Source organism: Ambystoma mexicanum, chromosome 1q (assembly GCF_040938575.1).
Source record: "Ambystoma mexicanum isolate Mex_15411 chromosome 1q, UKY_AmexF1_1, whole genome shotgun sequence".
Lineage (NCBI taxonomy): Eukaryota > Metazoa > Chordata > Amphibia > Caudata > Ambystomatidae > Ambystoma > Ambystoma mexicanum.
In genome coordinates this window covers 188819379-188838547 of record NC_090922.1, presented here as the reverse complement: position 1 = coordinate 188838547, position 19169 = coordinate 188819379, and the positions used below count along the sequence as shown (strand labels likewise).

The 19169-nt window shown below is 51.3% G+C and overlaps 1 protein-coding gene across 2 annotated transcripts in view; it reads left to right on the top strand.

The window, feature by feature from the left end:
- Positions 1 to 19169, top strand: part of LOC138526394 (pleckstrin homology domain-containing family A member 4-like) — a 291575-nt gene that overhangs the window by 245775 nt on the left and 26631 nt on the right. For both annotated transcript variants that reach the window (XM_069637101.1, XM_069637089.1), the window contains exon 17: positions 9616 to 9714. In XM_069637101.1, the coding sequence (XP_069493202.1) occupies positions 9616 to 9714 (99 nt within the window). The remainder of the gene's footprint in view (positions 1 to 9615; positions 9715 to 19169) is intronic.

Below are 19169 nucleotides of genomic sequence, written 5' to 3'. Positions count from 1 at the left end.
GTTCCTTTCAGGCCTCAAGGAGGCCGGGATCCTGCAGCATGGTCCGCATCAGGTAAGTGCACCCAAGCACTCCCATAATGAGCCTGGCGCCTATGGCGCCAGGACTGATGTCTTTTATGAGCCTGGCGTCATAGGCGCCAGGACACTGTCCAAAGGGCCCCTATATGGGGTTGCTGGGTCCTTCCTTGGGGACTGGATGTCCGCTTTCGGGGACGCAGGGCTTGAACCGGCTCCCCGGGAGCAGGCATCATGACAACATGCGACTACTGATCGAGGCCATACTGAGGGAACGGCATCAAGCCCCTCGGATCACCTACACGGTGCACCTACTCAATGGCACTAGAGTATTCTCGAAAAATTGGACCTTAACAAAGGATACCATCAACTCGATCTGAGCAAGGAATCAAGGTATATAACCAAGTTTGTCACCCATTTAGGCCTCTACAGCTACAAATGTCTTAGCTTTGGTGTCTCCTCGGCTGCCAAGACTTTTCAGGCAGAGATACAAACGTCATAAAGGATAATCCCAATTGCTTAAATTACAGTAACGATATCCTGGTATTTGGACAAGATCAAGAACAACATGACAATACCCTCACACGAGTGTGCATGTCACTGGAAGAAGCTCACCTCACACTAAATAAAGAAAAGTGTGAATTCAGAAAACACATGCTTTGATTCTTTGGATACCTATTCTCGGTGCAGGGCATGACCCCAGATCTGGAAAAGGTAACTGCCCTCACTGTAGCCGACCCACCAATGAATATATCAAAGCTACAATCCTTCCTGGGGCTTGCCAGCTATTGCACCTATTACATTCAGGATTTTGCATCAGTAAGTGAACCGTTGTGAGCCCTTACAAAACAGCAAACACCTTTCGAATGGTCAGGAGTGTGCCAACAGGCATTTGAAACAATTCGACAAAGAATAGTTGATGCCAAAAACATGCATAATTTAACGCAGCCAGGGTGACAGAACTGATTGTGGATGCAAGCCCCATAGGGTTGGGAGCCATCTTAACACATAGTGACCCAAAAGACAGCAGAGTGCGTCACATTGTCTCCTATGCCAGAAGAAGCCTATTAAAGACTGAGCAAGCCTACACACAAGCAGAAAAAAAGGCCTAACTGTAGTGTGGGCATGTTAGCATGTTCATCTCTTCCTATATGGGAAACCTCGAGAAAGGAATCCTCTAGACCTACCAGAACTAACTACCAACACTGCCTTAATATTCCAAAATTCACGCTACTCAAAGCAGGTGGTCCCATTAATTGGAGTCAATAGGTCTCCAAGGATATTTTGGCGGTATTACCACTGGCGTTAATAATGCCAATTTGGCTGTTTTGGGGCAGTAAGGCAGGGAAATTACCTACAGCATTCTGCTGGGGGTGTGTCCTCTGCCTTACCTCCAAACCTGTAGTTCTGCACTGTGGTAATGCAGCAGTAACTTAGTCACTACTACATTACCACAATTCTTTACCACAGTGCCGAATTCGTAATGAGGCCCATACCCGCTGAATTAAAGATGTCCTTCCGCTACTGATCCTATACCTACGTCTACTATATGTATCTATGGTGACTCCACATACCTGCAAAGGACTTCTGCCTACATCTGTAACAGTAGCCGTTCTCCTTCGTAGTTTTCATCCTAGAGCTATTTACACTTTAGTAAAGAATTTTGTATATAACTGTACTTCACCTTCAAAGTCATATTATATATGTATGAGAACAATTATACCATTATGTAACATATGTTGTGTATGCAAGCAAAAGCACCTAGATACCCTCGGGTTTCGGTGCGCTATACAAGCAAATAAACTGAACTAAACTAAACCTTTCATAGTGGTCACAGACCACTAAGCCTTGCTTTTCATCTATGGAAACCCTCAATCGAAAATGCCACCCAGAATTGCTTGGTGGGCTTTGAGATTGCAAGACTACAGCTTTTGCATCATTCATCGTCCAGGGAAAGACAGCATTCCGGCTGACTTTCCAACGAGCTATCCACGCAAGGAACCCCAGTCCACACCCTCCATAGCGGACCAATACATACACTACATTGTACATGAGGCTACCCCAAGAGGCATAGAAACAACCCATGTGGCACCGGACACTGAAAACGACCAGGCCATACAGGTCATCTTCAGATGCTTGAAGTGGGGGGCGATGGAAACAGGCCAGCCAGGCAGGCAGGTGAAAACACCAATTACAGAAACTCAAAAAGACATCAACAATCTGGTAGCTGTGAGGGAAGAGTTAGCCCCATCTGAAGAAGGACTCCAGCTAAAAGGGACAAAGGTAGTGATCCCTCGCACCCTGCAATGAAAAAACCTATAACTGGTGCATGAAGGACATAGCAGCATTGTTTCCACCAAAAGGATGCTATGGCAGAAGGTATGGTTTCCACAGTTGGACTCACAAGTAGAAGAGCTACTCCGACAATGTCCCACGTGCACAGTCATCAACCCCATCACCCGTCCTGAACCACTTTGCATGACGGACCTCCCTGAGAAGGCCTGGGATGAGATAGCCATGGACTTCTTTGGACCCCTGGAAGGAGGAGAGTATATATTCTTTTCACTATAGATGAGTATTCACGCTTCCCAGACTTACAATTAGTACCCTCCGCCTGTCACACCATACCTGCTCTGGATTGGATGTTTGTTGCCTATGGGATCCCACGAATTGTCAAATCAGACAATGGATCCCCATTTACAGAGCAGGATTTCAAGACTTTCGAGGCGTACATGGGTTTCACCCACAGACGAATCACATCCCTCTGGCCACAGGGTAATGGTACTGTGGAGTGCTTTATGAGCAACATCAAGAGAACTGTACAGATCACACGTTTAACGGGAGAACCTATGGAAAAGGCCTTATACCAACTATTGCCTGATTATCGTACCCCTTCCCTGCTGCTTAGTTTCTGGTCTGTAGAAGGAGAAGATTTTAAAGATTCAAAAGCAGGCGTCCTCTGCCACCTGCTGACCGATTCAGGGAACGGCCAATAAAATTGCTGACGTATCTACACCATCATTTAATCCTAGTGTTAAATTGGTGGCCATGGAACAACAGAGACATGAGTTCTTATCACCGTTTTCCCCACTTGAACAAATTGCTTAACTCTTATTATTTATTAATTGTTATTGATAATAATACTATCACATGTTATGGAGCGCTTAATGCTGATTCTCCAGCATGGGGTCTGGCATGGATTCACATGCTCATGAATATTCCCCGTCGTCAGGCTGGGAATCCTCGGTAAAGAAAAAACCAGTATCCGTTTCGTTTCTGATCTGTCTTTCGTAGTAACAACCAATCACTGGTCTCTGCGTCATACTGACCACAGCCAATGACTGCCCTCTACCTAAGCACCGCCTCTGGCAGCCATCTTCAGATTTCTACCGCACGTTCATGTGTTGGGATCCTCGTGCTATTGCTCTCGAGCGCTAGTGCTATTTTTTCACGTTTTTTTCTCAAAAACTTCGTTTTTTCAGTCAAAAGAGCCTCAAGCTCCACCGACTCTCCATCCGATCAACGGGTACCCGTGTCGGATTCGTCTGCGCCGCTCAAGGGTGAAGATTTCGTCGAGCTACGCTTTTGGAGGACTCCAGAAGTTTCTCAGGCCCGGACATGGCCCAGGAGAAGGGAAGCTCGACGCCCGGAAAGCTGTTCAGGATCTGCCCTGGATGCCAGCTGCAGAACGTCTTTAAGGAGGACGAACACTCCTGTTGTCTCTACTGCTTACATGAGGACAAGACGCACGTGGAGAAGGACTGTGCGTTTTGCGGCAATATGTCGGAACGGACCATGAAGGACCGCCACCAACGTCTCGCCAACTGGCTGGAGAGCCCGTCAGGCGAGAAGAAGAGGAAGAAATCCGAGCGGTCTTCTAAGACCTTTGAGGACGCCCCGGCGACGGGGGTCCAACATAAGGCCAAGCACCGCGAGTCTGCTGGCACCGGGAGCGCCGAACGGTCGGGCTCTACGGGCGCCAGGCAGGGCGCACCCTCCCCGGCACCTTCAGCCACGAGCCAACGCTCTGGGTCGGGTAAGAGGAAGGGCGAGCACCCGGCGAAGCTCCTGGAGAGGCCCCAGTCAAGCTCGAAGGCCCCATCGGAGGGGGAGCGAGGCTGTGTCCCCCCCCTCAAGGATAAGGCGGTGAGCGCACCTAAGGTGGTGAAGGCCTTAATCCATCCGGCCAAGCCCTCTATCGATACTGTCGCGGCGGCCCTGGCTCAGCCTGTGGAGGCTACACCAGTGGTGGCGACCTCGGGGCTCAGAGTCTCCCTGCCACCTCGGAGGGAGTCCTCTTTTGTGCCCATCGATAGGACCCCCGTGAAACCCCCGGCGGGGAAGAAAAAGGGGGGGCAGGGGGTCGTCGTAGATTCGGCCTCAACCTCAGAGGAAGAGCTGATTGAGGTCTTAAGCCACGGCCTTGGCGTGGAAGAAGACCGGCCCGTTGGGATGGTTTCCGACGCAGGTGACTACGACATCGTCGAGGGTGCCGACGGGGCTCCTGATCGCCCGTCGGATTCCCCTCTGCCAGTGCCGCAAGACAACTCAGCGGCCATTTTGTTGGCTATACAGTCCTTATGTTCAGAGATAAGGACGAGACTACCGTTGCCGACGGAGGAACCTCTCCCGTCGGGGGATCCTGAACCGGGACCTTCTGGTGCTCCCCCGCCCAAGAAAAGAAGGATTCAGCCTCCACCTCCTTTTCAGCCGTCGCGCCCCGTCCATTCCTCCTCCCCGTCCACCCGAGGGGATGATACGGGGACTGACACGGCAGTGACGGGTACGGACGACGAGGTATACGACGAGGATCTACCGTCGTCACCTCCCACCAGGGTTTCTCCTCCCGACGAGATTGGATCGTTCCACTCCATGATCCCCAGGGCATCCAAGCTTTTCCAACTCTGCCCTGAGCAGAAGAAAAAGGAAGGATTCCTTTATCAACGGCGCGAGGCCAAGAGGAAGACGGTCCTCGCGGTGCCTCTACTGGACGACATTTGGGATGAGGGCCTCACCCTCCTCAAGAACCCTTCCACGACACCAGCTAGAAGAGACCGGTACGAGAAGAAGTACCGGGTCCCGGACGCGGCCTCCCTGTGCCTTCGGGCGCAGCCTACCCCGGACTCCGTCGTTTCCGCGGCGGCCAGGAAAAAAGCGGGGGGGGTGCGGCCTCCACATCGACTTCCCCACCGGACGGCGAGGGAAAGAAATTGGACGCTATGGGACGCAGGGTCATCTCGTCTGCAGCGACGACGATTAAAGTGGCCAACGCCTTGGCTATCGTGGCCCGCTACGACAGGGAGCTATGGTACAAACTGGCTCCCCTGCTGGACTTCCTACCGGACGACAAGAGGGCGGATGCCCTGGAGATCCTACAGGAAGGCGAGGTGGCGTCGGACCACGCCATCACTATTGCGACGGACATCGCCGACACTGGGTTTCGCCAGTTGGGCAACGGCGTGTGCCTTAGGCGGCGTGGATGGCTCAAGGCTACGGACTTCCGTCAAGACATACAGACCAGAGTCCTGGACATGCCGTTCGATGGGAACAACCTGTTTGGGAAAACAGTGGACGATTCCCTTCAGGCCATTAAAGCGGAAACTGAGACGGCCCGGGCCCTTGGGGTTCTGCAGCAACGACGGACGCCCTTTCGGAGCAGCGGAGGCAAGGGCGCCTCCAAAGGTTCCGGCGGCGGTTTCTCCACCTACCGTCAAGCGGCCCGCTCGTGGTCTCAGTAGGCCTACAGAGGACGAGGCAAGTCTGGCGGACCCCGCCGTCGTCGCCAAGGAGGTCAAGGCGGCAAAGCCTTGTCGAAACAGGATTGAACCGGCCGTGGGGTCGGGCCCCCACCGAAGCACCCCGGTGGGAGGCCGGCTGGCGAGCTTCGTCAGCGTGTGGGAGTCCATCTCCACCGACCGTTGGGTGCTGGACGCCTTAGCCCGGGGCCACGCGCTCGAGTTTCAAAGAAGGTGCCCGTGCGTCCCCCCCGTAGCCAGGAAAGAGCTTCACGTCCCTCAGCTTCTCCTGGAGGTAAAGGCGATGCTCAGGAAGGGCGTCATCGAACTCGTCCCAGAGAGGCTTCGGGGCTCCGGAGTTTACTCGATACTTCCTCGTGAAGAAGAAGACGGGAGGATGGCGCCCCATCCTAGACCTGCGACGTCTGAACAAGTTCATCAAGGCGCAAAAGTTCCGGATGGTCACCCTCCAGCACGTCCTGGGGCAGCTGGAGGAAGGAGACTTCCTGTCGTCGTTGGATTTGGAGGATGCCTACTTCCACATTCCCATCCTAAAGGGGCACCGAAAATTCCTCAGGTTTGTGGTCCAAGGGCGTCACTACCAGTTCAAAGCCCTCCCCTTCGGACTACGGTCGGCACCCAGGGTATTTACCAAGTGCCTTGCACCGGTGGCGGCGCAACTGCGCCGCGAGGGGATCCGCGTCTACCCCTACCTGGACGACTGGCTCATCCGAGCCAAGACGAGGGAGCTCGCCGTGGAGCACACGGCAAGGACCGTCCAACTTCTCACGGACCTGGGATTCTCCGTGAACTACGCCAAGTCCCACCTGGTACCCGCGCAAAACGCACTGTTTCTGGGAGTGAAGCTCGACACAGTGTCCCTTCTGGCCTCCCCGTCGGAGGAAAGGACCAGGTCCATCCTGGGCAAGGTACAGCGGATGTTAGTTTCCGAGGCGGCCAAGGTGAGGTCCATCAAGTCCCTCCTCGGAATGATGTCTTCTTGCATCTACCTCATTCCCATGTGCAGGCTCCGGATGCGCCCGTTGCAGGAGTTCCTGGACGCACGCTGGATCCAAACGACGGGCGGCTCCGAGGAGAGGATCACACTCGACGAGAGTTTCCGCCGAGCGGTCCGGTGGTGGGGCACCCGCGCGCATCTGACGGCGGGCATGGACTTCCAGACCCCAGACCACCAGGAGACAGTGACCACGGATGCCTCCCTGGAAGGGTGGGGCGCGCACACCGAAAATCTGCACGCGAGAGGCCTCTGGCTCCCGACGGAGAAGTCCCTCCATATCAACGTCCTGGAGCTCCGTGCAGTGTTCTGGGCCCTCAGGTCCTTCCTTCCGTCCCTCAAGGGCAAGGTGGTGAGGATCTTCACCGACAACACCACCACCATGTTTTACATCAAGAAACAGGGCGGAACCAGGTCCCCAGCACTGTCCAAGGAGGCGCAGGACCTGTGGCATTGGGCAGTCGCCCAAAGGATGTTTCTGGTGCCGTTTCATCTGGCAGGGATAAAAAACACCATCGCCGACTCACTCAGCAGGGAGCTGCGCTCGTGCCACGAGTGGGAACTACGGCAGGATCTAGTGGATCGCCTCTTCCGGCGGTGGGGCACACCCCAGATCGACCTGTTCGCGACGGCGACGAACTCCAAGTGCCGGAGGTTCGCCAACAGGTTTCCCCAGGCGAGGAGCATGGGCGATGCTTTCTCGTTCCCCTGGGAGGGCCTGTTCCTCTACGCGTTCCCTCCTTTGCCACTGCTAATCCGGCTTGTCAACCAGCTCAAGAGGTCACGGTGCAGAATGATCCTCGTCGCACCTGCGTGGCCGAGGCAGATATGGTTCCCGGACCTTCTGGACTTGTCAGCGTCCCCGCCAATCAAGCTGCCGGTGGACGCGGATCTACTCTCCAGGGAAGGAGGCGCCATCCTCCACCACGACCCGAAATCGCTGAACTTGCAGGCCTGGCTCCTGCAGCGCTAGAGTTTGGAGGATACGACATACCGGCCGACTGCAGAGAGGTTCTTGCAAAGGCCAGGGCGTCCTCGACTCTTAAATGCTACGGACACAAATGGAAGAGGTTCTCTGTCTGGTGCCACACACAGAAGATTAACCCTCTACGGATTACGGCTCCCCAGGTACTGCCGTACCTGCTGACGCTGGCCAAAGCTGGACTGGCACACGCGTCCATCAAGATTAATCTTGCTGCGATCTCCCGTTACACCAGAACCACGGGCCGGACGTCCCTGTGGTCTCATCGTCTGGTGAAAGAGTTCATGAAGGGACTGCTCAGATCGTTCCCGCCGGTGAAGGCGCCGGCCCCGGCGTGGGAGCTCAATGTGGTGCTGACCAAGCTCATGGGACCTCCGTTCGAGCCTCTGCACTCGGCCCCGTTGAAGTTTCTGTCGTGGAAAACAGCGTTTCTTGTGGCCATCACCTCCGCATGACGGGTGGGAGAGATCCAGGCCCTTTCCTGCAAGGCCCCGTACTCGACTTTTCACGACACGAGGGTAGTGCTCAGGACGCACCCCTCCTTCATGCCCAAGGTACCGTCGGACTTCCATCTCAACGAACCCTTGGTGTTGCCTGTGTTCTTCCCGTCGCCTTCGTCGCCGGCTGAGAGGACTTTGCACTCGCTGGATGTGGCTAGAGCGCTGAAGTTCTACGTGGACCGCACGAAGTGTTTTCGGAAGACGTCACAACTCTTTGTGAACTTTGGACCTGTCAATCAGGGGAAGGCTCTCTCGAAGGCTTCCATTTCCAGATGGCTCTCCGGCTGTATCATGTACTGTCATCGGTTGGCAAACCGACCGCTGCCTGGCCGTCCGAGAGCCCATTCCACCAGAGTGATCGCAGCTACCACGGCGTTCTTTTCTGGTGTGCCCCTGCTGGACATATGCAGGGCTGCTACGTGGAGGTCGACGCACACCTTCACGAAATTCTACTGCGTCGATCGGGATTCCAGGGAGGAGTCCAGGGTCGGCCAAGCAGTGCTGCGCAACCTGTTCGCCTGAGGTGAGCCTGGTGAGGAGGTAAGATGCTTAATGTTGAGTTTGATGTAATGCTTAATGTTGAGCCTTTGCCACCTCCCGTGGTTGTGCATGTGTGTACTGCTATGTATTCTTTATTCATGAGCATGTGAATCCATGCCAGACCCCATGCTGGAGAAGGAACAAGTTACTTACCTGTAACTGTTGTTCTCCAGCATGGGTCTGGCATGGATTCACATGCGAACCCTCCCGCCTACCCCTCTGCGGCTCTTCACTTGGTCATACTGCCACTTCACGTGCTTCCAAATCTGAAGATGGCTGCCAGAGGCGGTGCTTAGGTAGAGGGCAGTCATTGGCTGTGCTCAGTATGACGCAGAGACCAGTGATTGGTTGTTACTACGAAAGACAGATCAGAAACGAAACTGATACTGGTTTTTTCTTTACCGAGGATTCCCAGCCTGACGACGGGGAATATTCATGAGCATGTGAATCCATGCCAGACCCATGCTGGAGAACAACAGTTACAGGTAAGTAACTTGTTCCTTCCTCCTATTTCTAAGCACTCTAATGATGCATGCTGTTAACCAACCAAAAGATAACCCACATATGACTTAATTCTTTTTGCAGCTCCCTGGCTTACTCAGTTTGATCATCTCATATCTTTCCCTGGCCATCCCATCTTTGTCCCTAACTTACACTGCATTTGTTTGTTGGCTTAGTTTGTCTCGTTATCCTGTGCGGTTATAGCCTGGAGCAGAGTCCTCTCTCTCTTAACTCGCTATTTGTCTCTGGAGCTTTTCCAGCACTTGGCAGCAGGATATCTAACATACTCTGGCCTGTTTTTACTTGTTCCCTTCTGAACTCCTAAAGGAAGTCGAGGTGACCCCACCGAGGCCCCCACTGCCCAAGGATCACACGACAGCCACCACAGAAACCGAAGGGCAAATGAACGGAAACAACAACAACCAGGTATGTTTTTTAAAAAACGGTTTTTTCTTTAACGCGCGGACCTAGCTCGAGAGCAGGGAAGCGCTGTACAGAATGTGGGAAGCCAGCTTTTGGGCTGCCATCTTTTAACAGTAACGCAGTACTGTGAGGTCTGTGTGTCGGTATGGGCGTCCATTGGAATTAGTCCTTGGTCAGGTGTTGTTGAAAGAGCCATGTTTTGAGAGATTTGCGAAATTGGAGAATTGTGGGGCTACATCTGGAGAGAAGGGCTGGGGGAGGAGGGGAGGGCTGGGGGTATAAAAATATTTAGCAGAGAGGTACAGTATGTACAACATATTCTCCCCACTATCTCTCTGGCCGTCCTCCGTTTTTAATTTATTTATTTTTATTATTTGTATAGCACCCAACAGCCCGTAGGCATCGCAGTGCTGTTGAAGTAAGTACATTTCCTTCGTTACAGGGGTACATACATAACCAGAAATAAGGTGTACATAATTTGCTTAGTTACAAGAGCACATACATATATTTTATTTATGATCTATTTTATTTGTATCACGCTCATACACAAGTGTTTCAGAGCGTGACGAGGCAAGGGAGGGGAACACAGGAGGACAAAAAACAACAATCTTACTAGGCCCAGTGACATTGAGAACGTGCAAGTGCAGGGGAGAGGGAAAGGGGAAAGTGCAATGGAGAGAGGACAAATGGAAAGTGCTGAGCAAGGGATAACAACAGCAGATAGTGCAGCCAGCAAGGTAGCAAGTGCAGGATTAAAGCGCAGACAGGGGGTGTCTGATAAGTGCCAGTAAGGGGACTGTAGGATTACAGATACAGACCCAAGTGCAAGGGTTGCCAGGAGGCAGTGCGGGTGTGAGGCTGGGTGGGCATGGACCTGGGCCCGAAATCAGAGGGTAATCCAGGTGCACGGTGCCGAAGCAGACAGATCTGCAGGGGTGAGGAAGAGCGAAGGCAGAAGCAAAGAGGAAGGTCTTTAGGTGCTTCTGGAATCGGAGATGGTTCTCAAGTTTTAGAGTGGCAGGGAGGCTGTTCCAGAGGGAGGCCCCAGCTGAGGAAAGAGATCTACCATCAACTCGTTGCTTGGAGAAGCGACTGATCCTGAGGGAGTTGGAGGCGGAGGAGCGATGGGCAATAAAGAGAACAATGAAGCAATGAAGTAATGCAAAAACGTGTGTGCATAAGTTAGTCAAACAGCCAGGTTTTGAGGACTTTGCGTAATGCAAGGTGGGACAGTTCAGCTCTGAGGATAAGTGGCAACGAATTCCATTGCCTGGCAGCAATGAAGGGGAAGCTGGCACCACCTGCTTTGGCGCGTTTGACTCTGAGGATTACGAGTCGGTGGGAGTATAATGTTCTGGGCGGTCCATCTCTCCTAATGTCTTTTCTACCTATCCAGCTTCTTGGTCCCCTGCCTTATCGCATCTCTTCTTGACTGCATCAGCGCTAACCTGAACGCTTGCCACCAGATTTCCAGACCTGAAGTGCAACTAGCTGCATTATTGAGTTGCCCGCTCAGCACCCTCTGGGCAAACCTGAGTGACCCACTTTGCAATGCCCACCTAGATTCTCTAGGGAGGTGATCTCCTCAGTCCTGTTTACAATCGACCAAAAAACATTCCTGAGAGGAAAGAAAATGACTGAAAATGGGAGAAAGCAACTGGCCAAATGTATTGTGGAAAAGGTGCAAAACCAGCAATGCAAAACCAGATGTTGCAGCGATTGAAATTAACTTGCAATCCCCAATCTGCACCGTGCATTGCAATGCTCACACAACACAGTAGGAAAGGGGCGGGGAACGTCATTTCAGCTTCAGGGAAATGGTGTGGCGCAGTTTGTGGAAGTAATGGGTGGCAAGAGGTTTGGCACTGGTAGGAATTGTATTAGGTGATTGAGTGGGTGGGCCATCCCTGGGTGCTTCAGGTGCGCGGTTGGAGATGTGGCAGTCCTTGGGTGCTCTAGGATGAATGAGGGCACATGTGGGGGAGGGGTGCATCCACCAGCATCTGTTGAGGAGGATAAGGAGGTAACTGTCCAGGGGAGCTGCAGGGAACGAGTTTTATGTTTTACAGCCATAGGATTTATATGAGGTGGTTGATAGGGTCTAGGTTCCTTTGTGCGCTAATAGTTATCTGTGGTGGCACAGACTCTTGGGGTCATGGGAGGTGTTTGTGTGCGTTTCAGAACCTTGGTCCAGTAGTAGGGGAATACAGCGTTGTCACGTCCCCGGTGCTGTAACCATTGTTTCAGTGTGCTGGACTTTCTTGGCATGTGTTTGTGTTTATAGGTATGACCTGCGCTCTGCAGGACATATGTGGACTGTCCATGAGGCGCAAAGGCTCTCCACCAAACACATGGAAGCGCCTGCTTACTTTGATGCAGTGGAGGAGCCGGCTTCTGGAGGGCTGCAGTGTCGTGGACAGGTGAAATGCTGAGGGGTGCTGGCATTCAGGTGGCTGATGTCAAGAGCCAGTGCCGTCGCAATGCGATCAATGTGCCACATCCAATACTAAAGCAGACTGGCACCGAAGAGGAGCAGGAGCAGACCGGGCCTAAAGGCCGCAAGGGGAAGCTCAGGAGACGGCAGCAGCATCAGTGGGTGCTGCCGTGGAGTAGACTACTCACAGCGTAACCCAGAGCGTCCGCATGCTTATTTATGGCAACGTTAGGACGCTGGGAATCTAGCGAGCCACTCGGCGCTCTGACCCTAGTGCGTTCTTGCAGGAGTTGTAAAACGGGTTTTATATACTAGGGCATTATCTGGTCTCCTTAACCCCCTCAGCGTTACCTTCTCTTCCACAATGGGGTTGACCAACCCGTCCGCCCCTTCATCCTACTTACTGTACTGCTGCATGGTAAGACAGCAAGCCACCCTTTGCCAGCAGAGCGGTCAGTGGGCATAGATGAAGCCACCCTCCCAACAGCCTTATTACGCCTGCCTTCAATTGACATCTTCCGTTGCCACCCTTCCCCCTGTGCCCTCGCCTGCTGCTCGCATTTCTTTAAAGAAGCAAGGCTATTGGACTCGGTAGTCATCCTAATGGCTTCATGATACTCTGGCTTTAGCTCCTGTGCATTCTCCTGCAGTGTTGCGAAGTTCACCTTCCCTACTCTGTGCATTCTCCGGTGGTGTTTTGGGGTTCACCTTTCTCACTCTGAATTCTCCTGTGGTATTGTGGTGTTCACCTTCCCAACTCTGTGCATTCTCCTGTATTGTTGTGGTGTTCACCTTCCCCACTCCTGTGCATTCTCCTGTGGTATTGTGGTGTTCACCTTCCCAACTCTGTGCATTCGCCTGTGGTGTTGTGGTATTCACCTTCCCCACTCTGCGTATTCTCCTGTATTGTTGTGGTGTTCATCTTCCCCACTCTGTGTATTCACCTGTGGTGTTCACCTTCCTCACTCTATTCATTCTCCTGTTGAGTTGTAGTGTTTACCTTCCTCACTCTCTGCATTCGCCTGTGGTGTTGTGGTGTTCACCTTCCCCACTCTGCGTATTCTCCTGTATTGTTGTGGTGTTCACCTTCCCCACTCTGCGTATTCTCCTGTATTGTTGTGGTGTTCATCTTCCCCACTCTATTCATTCTCCTGTGGGGTTGTGGTGTTCACCTTTACCACTCTGTGCATTCTCCTGTGTTGTTGGACTGTTCACCTTCCCCTTTCTATGCATTCTCCTGTGGTGTTCACCTTCCCAACTCTGTGCATTCTCCTGTATTGTTGTGGTGTTCACCTTCCCCTCTCTGTGCATTCTCCTGTGGTGTGGTGTTCAGCTTCCTCACTCTCAGCATTCTCCTGTAGTGTTGTGGTACTCCCCTTCCCCGCTCTGTGCATTCAGTTTCTGTTTACCCTATTTTCTAACTTTGCTTAACTTTGCTTTTATGCAACATTGTCCGTCTTAGCACCAAGATGCCCCTTTGAGGGTATATGAGTTATCTTTAAAGAAAAATAATGTATTACAGTACAAAGCAGTAGAGTCAGGGAAGTAATTACACAATATTAATACATTGAGCTGCTGAAGTAAGAGTGTGTTAGGTAAGAAGTTCACATTTTAACATGTTTTTTTTTGGACTTTGTTTTTGTCTCAGGGCGGCTTACATCAAAGCCTGACTGAGAGTTTGACTCTGTTTTTGTATGTACCTATAGTGTCCCATTGAAGGTACCCCTTCTCTCTTAGTCATATGACTAGACTGGTGGTGCCTTCTTTTTCACCTGTGTTTTATGGCTCCTCTGGGTGTAATCCATTTGACCTGCCTGTGTCCTTTTTGACCGCATCCTTCACTCCACAAAAATTAGGTTGTCTTTGTTTGCATTTAAGGCCTGAGGGATCACCCGACTATCCCTTGTCCCTCATTGTGTATCTGAGCAGAGGTAGCCATCTTCGACCCTTCGACCACTCAATGCTTATATCCCAGGACTGGGGCCTGTGGTCCTTCTGAAACCAGTACTGATGGCATACACAGATGCCTGTCTAGGATAGTGTGGCTTCATTTCCTTTTGTGTTAGAGCCCTTCCAGGGTGCATTGGTGTGCCTGGAGGGATGGCCTGCCATTGGCAGTGCACCCCTGTGTTTGAATGATTATTAGTGTGTGATTGGGTGATGTGTTCACTGATTGCCTCCCGAGAGGTTGTTGGGTAAGAATTGGTGCAATCTGCTTGGTATTGGGTAACCCACCTTTTGGTATAGGTCTGTACAACACAAGTTGGCAGAGTGACTGAGCAGCCAGGCCTTTCTCAAGAGGGGTAAATGTGACCTGTAGAGCTGTAGCAATGAAATCCGTAAATACAAGTAACACTTAAATTAAAGTTTTCAGTTATAAATAGTTATTTATTTAACATCAATTTTTAAATAAGCATTATTTAAAAAGGCAATTCATGTAACAATGTAAATATACTTTAAAATCACTTCTCAGAATCGGAACAAGTTAGTGGATGCTCTTTGGATATGCTTCTTGCACAATTCTTACACCCTGAGGTGACTTCATTCACAGGGACAGTATTGGCATTTATATATCACACTAGTTATACTTTGCGGATTCTGAGGTTGCAGAAAGGAAAGGTTTAAGGAAGGAAAAGGTTAAACAGCTTCTCAGTGAATGTGAGGACAACTAAATATTTAAATGAAATCTAGACAAGCCTTTCCCAGCAGTAACAGTCTAAAACAAGTTCTCCAGTATGGGGTCTGGCATGGATTCACATGCTCATGAATATTCCCCCTCGTCAGGCTGGGAATCCTCAGTAAAGAAAAAATCAGTTTCATTTCTGAACTGTCTTTCTCCTAACAACCAATCACTGAGCTCTGGGTCATACTACACCCAGCGAATGACTGCCCTCTTCCTAAGCCCCTCCTCAGCACCCCTCAAGGGCGAATTTCGTCGAGTTTCTTCGTGGAGGCTTCCAGAAGATTCTCAGGCCTATGCTGCGTGGACCATGTCGGAGGAGAAGAAAGATTCAGCTCCCCTGTTCAAGATCTGCTCCAGCTGCGGCTCGCAGAATGTCTTCGCGGACGACAAGCATTCTGAATGTATTTACTGCCTGTATCCGGCGCACAAGGAGGAGGATTGTGCGTTTTGCCAGGAGATGTCCTCGTGCACAATGAAGGATCGGCACAGGCGGTTGAACGAGTGGCTACAGGCCAAGGCCCCTGCTCTGGGTGGGTCCCAGCAGCATGCCTCTCCCAGTTCCAAGAATGCTGAGCGGGCATCTAAGACCTTTTGAGAGCGCTCCTCCTGCGGGGGTCCAACAGAAGGCTAAGCACTGCATGTCCACTGTCACTGGGAGTGCTGTTGCGACGGGCTTTTCGGCGGCTAGGGCGAGTTCGACGTCTCCAGCCTCCGCCACCAGTCAACACTCCCCGAAGGAGAAGGTCAAGCAGGACAAGGCTCCGGCCCTGACTGTGAAGGCCCAGGTGTACCCGGTGAAGGCCAATCCTTCCATGGAGGGGGTGGCGGCGACTCTGGCGAAGGCCGCCGAGACGGCCCTGCAGGATGTGACCCCTAAGACCAGGGTGTCCCTTCCTCGAACCTATGCAGACAGTTCCACTAAAGTTCTTGTCGTGGAAGACAGCGTTCCTCATGGCCATTACATCTGCATGACGAGTGGGTGAGATTCAGGCCCTGTCCTGTAAGCCACCTTATTTGACATTTCACGACACAAGGGTGGTGCTGCGGACGCACCCCTCCTTCCTGCCCAAGGTGCCGGCCGAGAGGACTTTGCACTCACTGGATGTGGATAGAGCGCTGAAGTTCTACATGGACCGAACAAAGAGTTTCCCCTGAAGAACTTTATTGTAATACATAAGCAAATCAAAATCACAGATTTTATTTTACAAATGAACTGTATGCCACAAAACTAAATGTAAGGTTTAAGATATGAACCTAATGCATTAAAAAAAATAATAATAATTAAAGCGTTTCCGGAAGACATCACAACTTTTCGTGAACCTTGGCCCGGTGAACCAAGGGAAAGCCCTCTCCAAGGCTTCCATTTCCAGGTGGCTGTCCGGCTGCATCTCCCATTATCACCGGTTGGCAAACCGACTGTTGCCTGGCCATCCGAGATCCATTTCAGCCAGAGCGATCGGTGCAACTACGGCGTTCCTGTCTGGTGTGCCTCTGCTGGACATCTGCAGGGCTGCTATGTGGAGGTCGACGCACACCTTCACGAGATTCTACTCCATCGACAGGGATTCCAGGGAGGAGTCAAGAGTCGGTCAGGCATTGCTGCGCAACCTATTCGCTTGAAGGTGAGCTTGGTGAGGAGGTAAAGGCTTATATTGAGCCTTTGCCACCTCTCGTATTTGTGCATGTGCGTACTGCTATGTATTCTTTATTCATGAGCATGTGAATCCATGCCAGACCCCATGCCGGAGAAGTAACAAGTTACTTACCTGTAACTGTTGTTCTCCAGCATGGATCTAGCATGGATTCACATGCGAACCCTCCCGCCTACCCCTCTGCGCCTCTTTTCTTGGCCCTACTGCCACTTTATGTGCTACCAAATGTCAAGATGTCTGCCAGAGGAGCGGCTTAGGTAGAGGGCAGTCATTGGCTGGGGGCAGTATGACCCAGAGCCCAGTGATTGGTTGTTAGGAGAAAGACAGTTCAGAAATGAAACTGAAACTGATTTTTTTTCTTTACCGAGTATTCCCAGCCTGATGACGGGAATATTCATGAGCATGTGAATCCATGCCAGACCCATGCTGGAGAACAACAGTTACAGGTAAGTAACTTGTTCCTTACCACCTATGAGGGACACATAATATCAATGTCAATGGGTTAGAAGAGTCTGCAGGGAGGCAGGACATCCAAAGTCAATTGGAGCACAGTCTATGCAGCTGAGGAACTTCTTAGATAAAAGTCTTACACAAAGTTATAGAGTTTGTTAGAAAATCACTTGTAGGGTCACAAGCTGTTAAGCCTGTGGAAAGAGAGTGGGGATCAACTCTAAAGGTAAGCCAATTCCAAACTGCAAAAAAGCACAGCTAAACAGACAGTGATGTATGTACCCAAAGTCTAAACAGTAACTCTGGTTTGAAGAAGAGTGGTCCAACTGGATTCTGTCCTGTCACTGTGGTGCAGACACTGTGGTCCTGAGCCTCAGTCACGGGGACAAGAGGGAGGACGTCTGGAGGGCTCCTGCAGCGGTAGTTGGGAAGTTGTCGACAGCTACGGGCTCTTTTTGGTTCAGCAGCACTTAGCGGTTTCAGCGCTCTGTAAACTGCACCGTCACGGATCTCAGATACTGGTTGGGCTTCCTTCACTTTTTGGGTCCTGCACTCTGGTGAGGGGACTCTAGCTCTGGTCGTCCTGCTTCTGGAGGGTCCTTAGGAGACCCCTGAAGCTTCTGCCCAGATTTCAGACGTTGCACTCGACTATGGATTTCTCGACCCCTGGCACTCGGTTCTTGCAGCAGTGAAGAAGTACAGCCAGTCAGGGAAGATGGTCCAGTGGAGTTCATCTCGGTGCTAGTTGGTCCCACTAACCCAAGGGAAGAAGTCCTCCCTTCCGGAGCTTCTCTGTCGAATCGAAAAAGGAGTTTCAGCACAGCAGCAGGGCTTCACTGGGCAATTCAAAGGTCCAGGAGGATGCAGAAAGCTTAATTCACGGTTTCTTCATTGGTGTATTTCTCCTAGTGGTGGACTCTATCTCTAGTCCCAAAACCCTTGCCTTTTAAGCAGGTTTCTCCCATTCACGTACAGCCTAGGCTGTCATTCACACAGCATGGTCGCTGTACTAAAAGGACAGCCAGCCAGCCAATCAGGACTGGTTGCAGTCAGGCATTCCTAGAGACAAAGCACAGGGGAGTTTCGGGAACCTCCCTCAAATCCTCTTTCCAGACACACTAGAGCCAGAGGCAGGCCTCGGGGTCAAACAAAGGGCTCAAACCTAGCTCAACGCACAGAGTAATACCCAAGAAAGACCTCACAAACAGAAAATAGCAAAAAAAGAAGTTGAGGCCATTTTGACAAAATGTTCACTTATGGGTGCTGTACTGCAGCTGAGGGTTCAGCCTGCAGTAGAAAAGCACAATGATAGTTAAATTAAACCACTGCCACTAGCCATTTAAAGTAGTGAGGGTAGCATACATATTTGTACATGAAATGTAGGATAAGGGGCTACTAGGTAACCCCCAGCACTTCCACATAAGATGGGCTGTGCTGGACCTACAAAGAGAAAAGGTAAATAAAGTCAATTTAATTTTACTTTTCCTGAGAACGGACGGTAATTCACACAAGAAAAGGTATTTAAACCTTATGAAAAATCTAAAGGATTTCTCTGTGACAGTGAACTGAAGGTGCTGTGTGTCACCATACAAAATGCAGATGCCTATGGCGTTGGTCAAACTCCAAAAACAGAGGAAACACAAATAAGGTCAAAACACATCAGAGAGTGCGAAAAAGGTCTCACTCATTCCAGGATTAAAATGAAAAAGTCCTTAAATCCAGCAAAAGAGCCGGGGGTCTCTAAGGTTGAAGGGAGTTAGCACAGAAATGAGAATCCTCCCTAACAGAGGAATAAACGCAGACCCCCTTACCCACTCACCTTCTTTCTACTTGAATCTACCTGCTGCTTGAGGAAGGGCCAGACCTCTGCACCAGCCTCCTTTGATGCTCTACGGAATCTGACAATGAAGCTCCACCTCTCCAGAAGAAACCGACTGATCTGGTGGGGACACCTGGATCACAGCTCCTGCTTGAAGACCTTGTTTCCCCTCAAGCTCTACTGTGCCTGTATCACCAGATCCAAAATCAGGTGCCCCTTTGCTTTCAGGATTCTGAAGACTCACATGAGGCAATCACTCTGGTTCCATCACTCCATCTATGAAACCCTAGGGGCATGTGCTACCTTCGATCCTGCAACCACACTGCCAAACTCACCTCCCAGTCCTCCCTCCATTTCTGGCCCCTCTTCAGTGTAACCAGCAAAGTTGTTCTCCAATATTCCTTACCTGTTACATTGTGG